The sequence below is a fragment of the Mustela nivalis genome (assembly GCF_964662115.1).
Source record: "Mustela nivalis genome assembly, chromosome: 8".
NCBI lineage: Eukaryota > Metazoa > Chordata > Mammalia > Carnivora > Mustelidae > Mustela > Mustela nivalis.
Window position 1 is genome coordinate 129,260,039 of NC_139027.1, and position 9,601 is coordinate 129,269,639.

Sequence of the window (9,601 nt, forward strand, 5' to 3'; positions counted from 1 at the left end):
CACATTTTTATCCATTCATCTGTGCATGGGCACTTGGGTTACTTCCACTTGGCTGTTGTAAATAATGCTGCAATAAACGGGGCGCCTGGGGGGCTCAGTGGGTTAAGCGTCTGCCTTCGGCTCAGGTCATGATCTCGGGGTCCTGGGATGGAGCCCCACATCGGGTTCCCTGCTCAGTGGGGAATCTGCTTCTCTCTCTCCCTCTGCCCCTCCCCCTGCTCATGATCTGTCTCTCTCTCTCTCTCTCTCAAATGAATAAATCTTTAAAAAGGAATAATGCTGCAATGAACATAAAGGTGCATATACTTTTTCAAATTAGTGTTTTCATTTTCTTCAGGTACATCTGCAATAGTAGAATTTCTGGGTCATAGGGCAATTCTATTTCTGATTTTTTGAGGACCCCTCACAACCGTTTTCCACAGTGGCTGTACCAATTTATATTCCCTCCAGCAGTGTATAAAGGCTCCTTTTCCTACATCCTCACACTACTTGTTATTTGTCTTTTTTCTTCTAGCCATTCTGACAGGTGTAAAGTGGTATTTCATTGTGGTTTTGATTTGTATTTTCCTGACACCGAGTGACGTGAGCATCCTTTCATCTATATGGCCATCTGTATGTCTTTTGGAAAAATGTCTTATCAGGTCCCCTGTTTTAATCAGATTATTTGTGTGTGTTTTTATGTTGGGCTGTATAAGGCTGTATTTTGGGGGTTAATCCCTTATCAGATATACCATTTGTAAATATCTTCTCCCATTCAGTAGACTTACCTTTTCATTTTGTTGATGATTTCTTTCTCTGTGTAAAAGCTTTCTATCTTGATACAGTCCCAATAGTTTTTATTTTTGTTTCACTTGCCTTAAGAGACATGCCTAGAAAAATGTCAGTTACGGCCAATGTCAAAGAGCTTACTGCTTGGTTTCTTCTAGGAGTTCCATGGTTTTAGGCCACACATTTAGGTCTATAATCCATTTTGAGTTTGTTTTGGTATATTGTGTAGCCCAGTTTTCCCAGCACAATTAATTAAGAGGTTGTCTTTTCCCTATTTTATATTCTTGCCTCCTTTGTCATAGATTAATTGACCATATAAGTGGGGGTTTATTTCTGGGCTCTCTGTTCTGTTCCATTGATCTGTGTGTGTGTTTTTGTACCAGTACCATACTGGTTTGATACAACAGCTTTGTCATCTGTCTTGAAATGTGATAACTCCCACTTAGTTCTTCTTTCTCAAGATTGCTTTGGCTACTCAGGGTCTTTTGTTGGTTCCATATAACTTTTAGTATTTCTGACAGTTCTGTGAAAAATGCTGTTGGTATTTTGATAGGGATTACACAGAATCTATAGATTGCTTTGGTAGCCTGGACATTTTAACAATATTTATTCTTCCAATCCGTGATCATTGAATATCTTTCCATTTGTTTGTGTCATCTTCAGTTTTTTTAATCAGTATTTTATCACTTTCAGAGTACAGGTCTTTTACCTCCTTGGTTATCTCTAAAGATTTTATTCTTTTGGGGGGCATGTCCTTTTTTGAGTTTTATACTACATGCACACATGTTCAAAAATGAAATAATTTAAAAATAAGGTGAATGTTTTCACTATGAAGAATACAAAAAAATTTAAGTCATAACTTAAATACGTGATGATATTATTGAGATTTTTCTTCATTTAACAATTGTGCACATTTCCTTGTGTCTTTTAAAAATATTCACAAACATGGGGCACTCGGGTGGCCTAGTTGGTTAAGCGTCTTGACTTTTTTTTTTTTTTTTAAGATTTTATTTATTTATTTGAGATCACAAGTAGGCAGAGCAGCAGGCAGAGAGGGCAGGGGAAGCAGGCTCCCCGCTGAGCAGAGAGCCCAATGCGGGGCTCAATCCCAGGACCCTGGGATCATGACCTGAGCGGAAGGCAGAGGCTTAACCCACTGAGCTACCCAGACACCCAAAGAATCTGACTCTTGATTTTAGCTTAGGTCATGATCTCTCAGGATTGAACCCCAAGTCCGGCTCCACACTCAGCAACGGGGAGCCTGCTTACGATTCTCTCCCTCTCCCTAAGCCCCTCCCCCTGCTTGTGTTTTTTTTCTCTCTCTCTCTCTCTCAAAATAAATTCACAAACATTTTAATGCTACTTATATTTCATTTGGCTATAAATTGGTGAAATATGTTTATATTTCTGTTTTCCATAGAAGCTCATTTCGGTGTCTTAGTTTTGGACTATTATAAATAATGCCATAATGAATATCTTTATACATTAATTTCATGCACAACTTGGACTCTTGTCTTAGAATCAGTTATTATGAGGGACTCCTGGGTGGCTCAGTCAGTTAAGTGTCTGCCTTTGGCTCAGGTCACAATCCCAGGGTCCTGGGATCAAGCCCTGCATTGGGCTCCTTGCTCAGAAGGAAACCTGCTTTTCCCTCTGCCTCTGCTGCTCCCCCTGCTTGTGCTCTTACGCGTTCTTGCTCTCTCCCTCTTTCTCAAATAAATAAAATCTTAAAAAGAAGTCTGTTATTATGAGCTTAGTTGCTCAAGGATATGAAAAAAGTTGAGGTTTCTTGGTGCATCTGAGGTAATCACTCCCCAGAGAGGCTCTGGCGAGCTTATACTATCATTAGCAGTCTGATAATGACCATTTTCTGATGCAGTTTCCATCTCTAAGGATTTATTTCCTGGTTGCTATTGACTTTCAAGAGCAGAGAGCAAGAATTCAAATGTTGAAGAAAAGTGAAATTGTGTGCTTGTGCTGTGGCTCAGGGGGCTCCCCTGACTATAGCCTAAAATCGCTTTGGAATCCCTCTTCCCCAAGAGGGTGAGGATGGAGAATGTTGGCTGCATTGGTGTTTTCCTTGGGCTTTGTGCTTGGCACACTTCCCTCTCTGAGACAGGAGGCTCAGCTCCCTGCACAGGGCAGCCTGTAGGGAAAGGGCAGGAGCCAAAGCCCCAGGGTGTCTATTCCAGCTGGAAGCTGGCCTTTTAGATGAAGCCTGTGACTCCATCCCACAGTGGCAGATCCTAGAGAGAGCAGACGAGAATATCACAGCAGTCTACAGGGGACAGAGTCCTTTCCCAGCAGTCCTAACAAGTCCCTTTATTGGCCGCACAGAGAGGGAGAGAGAGATGGAGGGTAGATAGATAGGTAGACAGACAGAAATTTGAGAAATATTTATTTGTATGTATGTATGTATTTGACAGAGAGATCACAAGTAGGCAGAAAGGCAGGCAGAGAGAGGGGGGAAGCAGGCTCCCCGCCAAGCAGAGAGCCCGATGTGGGGCTCCATTCCAGGACCCTGGGATCATGACCTGAGCTGAAGGCAGAGGCTTTAACCTACTGAGCCACCCAGGCACCCGAGACATCTTTATTGATCACATAGTCTTCGCCAGGCACTGTCTTGAGCTCTGAGTGGTTGGCTCTGCTGCCCGGAAGAGGCCTTTTGGTCTGGCTGGTGAAATCCCTGTTCTCATGGAACCACTGGAAAAGAACTAAAGAGGCAGGGCTTGGGGAAATGGTGTGGCCTGCCTGGGGGTCTGTCCCCTGCCCTCGGCCACCTGGGCCTAAGAGCCCAAGGGGTCCACCCAGGACCTTCCTGAGTCATGGTTATAAACTCGCCTCACTGACTGCAAGCAGTCTTGTGGCAGTTTAAATGAGGACCAGAAAGCGTAGAATGATTTCGTAACTTTTCTCTTTATTATTGCCGTTCGAATCGTCAGAAATGTTATTGTTAACTCCTGTTACTGCAGCAGGCCAGTCCCCTGTTCGGAGGCTCTGAGCCATTTCCCAAGAGGGAGAGTGCAGAAGTAAAACTTCTGTGACCTGCAGAAGGAACCCCTTCTGGGACTTCGGAGAGTTTGGTTTTTGCTGTGTTGTTTTTTGCTGAGAAGACAAAGCACTAGGGCAACGTCTCTCCAGGCAGCCGGGAAAGGTAGTCTGAGCACGCCCTCTGCTGGAGCCTGGGGGGATTGCCTTGGGCTCTGGCCCTGCCTTTATTTTGCAGATGGGGTAACAGGCCCAGGGAGGCGCAGGGCATTCTTGGAATGCCCCAGATGTATTCTTAGTTATCTCTTCTGAGCTAGGTGTTGTGGGGAGGTGTGAGGCCAGCCCTCCACGCTGGCAACCTGACCTTTCTCCTCTCTCTCTCTCTCTCACACACACACACACACACACACACACACACCTTACTGAGCCCCACCCCACCCCAGGCACCTCTGCCAACGTCAGTCACCTAACACTGTACAAAAGCGCCACACAGTAACTTGGGCTGAAAAGAACAAAGATAGTCTTAGAAGTAAAAGTTCCCCTTAGTTACAAAAAAAAAAAAACACGCTTGATAAGGTTTCTTTCCTTGTATCTGCTCTTTTCCACAGAAACTAGCTTCTGTCCTAGGTGTTGTTTTGCAATTAACAGTTTATCTCAGAAACCTTGCTGTGTCAGTATACCTGGTGTGATCTGACTGGCTTCAGAAAATCAGTTTCTTAAATGTTCATGTCCCCCTAGCAGATGGACATTTGTTTACGTAATAGCAATATTGACCGTTGGCAAGGGTGCAGATCGACAGACAACCTTACATGCTGCAAGTGGGAATATAAATGGGCATAGTACAGAATTTAAGAAGGTTTTTTCCCCCCTCATTTTTTGTCATCATAATCCCTATGCTAATTCGCGAAGGCAACTTGGAAATGTGTCTCGAGGGTGTGGCTCAAAAATCACCGCATCCTTCTCTTTAGCGCAGCGATTCTACTTCTAGAGAGTTACTCTGAGAACTAGAGTGAGGCACAGACTTACATGAAGACCTGGTCCTGTCTGTGATGGTAGAAAATCGGAAATACCTCCATATTCATTTCTAGGAGGCTGATCAAATCGTGGTACATCCAAGTATATGTGTACAAAACTCATCTAGAGGGAAACTTAATGACATGTTCTAGAGTTCTACAAAGTAGGCTATAAAATACAATGTGTAGTACGATTTCCCCCAGTGTTTTCAAATATACATATGGCTCTTTATATGTGTGGCTCTTTTTGGTCTCTAGGCTATATTTTCTACCAGCAGAGCTCTTCATCCTCGCCGTAGAAGTAACTTCTAATTTCCTGTTTTTCTTCCCCAGACCCTCCCCCATCTGAGTTCCAGCCCCCTCCCTCCATGTACCTTCTCAGCATCTCCCCTCACAGGGCTCACAGGCATCTCCAAGTCCGTGTGGTCAAATAGAACTCTTAATCTTCCCTGCCCGTCAGGCCCCAAGGATGCCTCCTCTGCTGTCCGTCTCAGGCAGCCACACGTCCACTCAGTCGGGTCAGAAAGCTCATTTCCCCACCAGTCAGGTACCAGGTCCTGCTGATCTAACCTCCAAGTCACATCTAGAATCTGCACCACCGCCTCCTTCCTCTGCTGACCATCTTCTCACACCTCACCTGCAGGAGCCCACAACTTGCCCCCTTCTGAGCCCTGCTCAACCCAGATGCCAGAGTCTTCCTTGAAAACGCAGCTCTGGTCTTTTGAGAGCTGCAGCCAGTTGCAATGTGACCCGGGCCCTGCCAGGTCGGCAGCACCCGGGGCGTCCCTGCCCCTCGCCCAGCGCACTCCAGCCTGGAGCTCTTCTGGGTCTCGCATCTCCTCCTACCCTTCCCCCGAGCCTTCCCACGCTCTTCCCCTCCACTCCTCTAGATAACACCTGTTCTTCCTTGGAGCTCACCTAAAATGTTGCTTCCTGATCCCCAGCCTTGGTCAGACCCTGGTAAGTCACTCCAGCACCCTGCCTTCTCCCTGGAAGCCCTGAGCCCCCTCGTAGTTCCGCGGGTGACTTAGGCAATCCGCTACGGCCGCCAGCTGGCTGGTTGGCTCCATGGGGGCAGACGCTGTGACGGGCTTGTTCACGGCCTCATCTCACCAGTGCTAGACGCGCATCAGTAACTTTTTAGAGGAAAGACAAAGGCTGTTCTTTAAACTGTTGTTAGTGGTTTCCTGGGTGTGAAATGATGGGTGATTTATTTTGTTCTTCGTATTTTTCTTGGCTGTTCTGTCTTCAGTGATTGAGGCAAAAACTGTCATTTTGTCAAAAGATGTCTGTGCTGGGCCCAGAGCGGAGTCTTCCCTGCGGGCTGCACCTGGCCTCACGGGTCCTCCTGCCCCTGTCCCCACAGGTCTGAGGAGCGATGCGACAGGCATGATGGAGGTTGAGTCCTCCTACTCGGACTTCATTTCCTGTGACCGGACAGGTCGTCGGAACGCAGTCCCTGACATCCAGGGGGACTCTGAGGCCGTGAGCGTGAGGAAGCTGGCTGGAGACATGGGCGAGCTGACACTCGAGGGGGCAGGTCAGAACGCACGGGTCTTCATTCTTCTGGGCTCCGGGGCCGCCCGCCAAGTCCTAGACTGCCCACGTTAAGTCAGGCCCCAGTCTCATGGTCCGTGGCCAAGGGGCCAACCAGTTTCTAGGCTGGAGGGCCCTAGTGTCTCAGGCCCTAGGACTCTCGGCCAGGCGTCCAGCCTCCTCCCTTTTCCTCACCGCCCTCTCCATCCACAGGTCCTATCCATTCTCTTCCCAGACACGTCGCAGGGCCATCTACTTCCCTGCGTCCCCACCAGCCAGCCTGTGGCCAGCAGGACTCAAACTGTCCCGTTCCATCATGTCTCTGCGGCAAGGCCCCTGTCACACCGACCGTGAAGCACCCTACTGTGTGACCAGGCCCTGCCCTCCCTCTTGGATCTCAGCGGGGGCCCCTTTGTCCTCACCTTCTGTCCTCCAGCCATACCCACCATGGATCTCTTTCTGTCAAGGCACAAGCCTGTCCTGTTCAGAGCCTCCTGGGTCATGGTCTCCTCTGCTAGAACCTTCCCACCCAGTCCTATGGCTGAATTCCTACCAGGTGCTCAGAGGGGCCCGCCCTGACAGTGAAGTTTTCATGTGTTGGAATGTGAGCTCCAGGGGAGCAGGTGCTTGGAAACTACGGGCTGCAGGAGTGAGTTGGAGGGGGAAATAGCAGCCGCCAACCCCCCATCGTGCCTGGGGCAGCCCCCCTTCCCTTCCTGTCCTAGTGGGCTCGCCTCTGCTCCGTCCACCGGCCAGCCCTGGGGCCTTGCTCTGGGTGGCCTTTCCTCACCCTCGTGCACTGGTGTAGAACCCTCTCCTCCCTGTCCCCATAATTCCTCAAAGGCAAGGTCTGTGTCATATCACCTCTCACAGCTGACTGCAACTCTAGGGCTCCGTGGGTCTCCCACAGAGCTGTCCTGGAGAGCCACCATCTGCCCCACCCCCCGCCCTCCCTTGTAGTCTCTAGCCTAGAGCCCTTGGCGTGCATTGGCCAGAAGTGACCCCGAGTACAGAACAGACTGTGGGGACATGGACTCAACGCGCTCCTGTTCTAGACAGACCAACAGGCCCAAGAAGCTGGGTGGGTTGCTCAGGGTCACCAGCAAGTGAACACAGAACGGCACCCTGAGCAAGGAAGACACCGCACACCCTGCCCTGCTCCGGGGGTCTGTCCGCCCTCCCTGTCCCATGGCCCAACCCCCTGCCAGCTCGCTCAGCCCGCCGCCACGGACCCGGCCAGAGAAAAGCACATCTGCTTCTAGCAGCCCCTGATGGACCTTAACACGCTGCTCCCTGAAGCTGGTTCTTCCTGCCTTCCCCTCCCTCCTCAGAGACCCAGACCCTGACCACCTGCCCCCTCAAGCAGGAGGTGGCCCCTCTCCTCCTGGCCACCTCCACAGCCCCACTTCGCACAGCACCCCTCTGGGCTGGGGGCTTCTCCCCCCTGGATCTTTGTCTTGTGCCCTGGGACATGGCACTTGGCAGTAGGGACAGGTTGCCTAGTCAAGGGCTGCTCACGGCCCAGCGTGCCTGCCCCCGCCACGGGCTGTGCTGCCACAGGGCTTGCTCTGAGCTTCTGCAGCCTTCTCCTTGACTCTGGGAACCTGTTCCACCCCCTCTGCCTCAGCAGTGGTGGCCACTCCGTGGACCCTGGCCCTTCAAATACCTGTTTCCTCTAATTTGGAATCCTTGAGTGTCTGGGTCCTCTGGGTCTAGGACACTAGCCTGCCGCGGTGACCTTTAAAAAGGGGACCCGAGGAAGGAACAGTGGTCCCTGCAAGGAGGTGAAGCACTCATGCTACAGTCGTAGGCTGGCCCAGCCACGGAACCTTCCAGGGGGCCCTGCCATGAGCGGCTTCCACAGGCAGGCCTGGGGGCTGTGCTCAGTCCCCCAGGTTCGCTGAGGGAGGGGGCCTACAGAGATTCGGACCCAGCAGGCCTGGCTGAGAATCTGATTGCTTAAAACAGCCCAGGAGATGGAGACCTGGCCGTATGGATGGGGAGGCCGGGCCTTGGCCTATCCTGAAGGACAGGGGCCAAGTCTGGGGCCTGCTGGTGCTTGTTAACCCTCCCTTAGCTTATCCTACCTTTCCTGATCCCTCCGCATGTGGAGAGCGCAAACATTTCCTTACTTTGCCTAATAATGAGAAACAACAGACAGGATGGGAAGAATGGAGTACACTCCCTACCAGAACAGTGACCACAAAGCATTTCAAGTGTGTCCTGAAACTGGCCCCAAGGGGGTCCCAAGGGTAGTGGTTGGTAAAGTAAGTGTTCAAGAACCTTCTCCCTGGGGCACCTGGGTGGCTCAGTCAGTTAACTGTCTGACTCTTGATTTCAGCTTAGGTCATGACCTCAAGGTCATGAGATCAGCCTCACCTCAGGCTCCACACTGGGCCTGGAGCCTGCTTCAGATCCTGTCCCTCTTCCTCTCCTGCCCTGCTCACTCTTGTGCTCATTCTTTAAAAAAAAAAAAACACAAAACCAACCTTCTCCCCTGGCCAAGAGAGAGCTGGGACTGGCCGAGAGGAATTGTGACCATGGGCAAAGACCTTCCCACGTGCCAGATGACCACCTGTGGGCCTTGCACTCCCGTCACATACAGGTGCAAGTGTGCAAAGGCTCAGAGAGAGGAAATAAATTGCCTGAGGTCCCACAGCAAGGAAAGGGTAGAGCAGAAATTACTAGGGAATCTGATGAGAAAGTTCTGCTTGCCAGGGCAAGAAGCTCAGGGTCAAATAGAACATCACGAGCTAGAAAATTTGCCCAAAGTGCAGAATAGTTTGGCAGGCTTCTGGAAGTCTAGAAGGACCCTCTGGGCCCAAGCTTCTGCTACAGGTACTACCCCAGGATAGGGGGTCATGGGTGGGCCAAGGTGAGGCCCGTCTGGTAAGGACGTGGCAGAGTGAAACCGCCGTGGGCTCTGCCCCAGCCACACCCTCCTTCTCCCCAGGGCACCTGCTCCCGGCTGGGGCTTCATCTTTGCCCTTTCCTCTTGGAGAACCTGCACAGACTTCTCAAACGTCGCTCAGCAGCCCTTCACTGGATGCTAAGGCTTCCAGCCGTCATCTGTGCTCCTGGCCTCTCACTGACCGTAATCATACTAGTAGCACCGCACGCAAGTTCTTTGTAAACATTAACATGTTAGAGGCCAGGTTAAAGGTCCCTTTGGTCACTGCCACCCCAATCTAGCTCGTGTCCTGTGCCCCAGGGCTCTACTATTACCACTTTGGGCCCTTCCAAGTAGCCTTCTGTGCTTTATGTTGGTGTGTATGTTCCTTTTCTCTCCTCTCCAG

At 50.5% G+C, this 9,601-nt stretch overlaps 1 protein-coding gene across 4 annotated transcripts in view; it reads left to right on the plus strand.

The window, feature by feature from the left end:
• The window catches only part of PKIG (cAMP-dependent protein kinase inhibitor gamma), a 101,755-nt gene that overhangs the window by 91,442 nt on the left and 712 nt on the right, over window positions 1–9,601 (plus strand). For all 4 annotated transcript variants that reach the window (XM_082744711.1, XM_082744709.1, XM_082744710.1 and 1 more), the window contains one exon: window positions 6,136–6,309. In XM_082744711.1, the coding sequence (XP_082600837.1) occupies window positions 6,159–6,309 (151 nt within the window). In that variant the 5' untranslated portion in view covers window positions 6,136–6,158. The remainder of the gene's footprint in view (window positions 1–6,135; window positions 6,310–9,601) is intronic.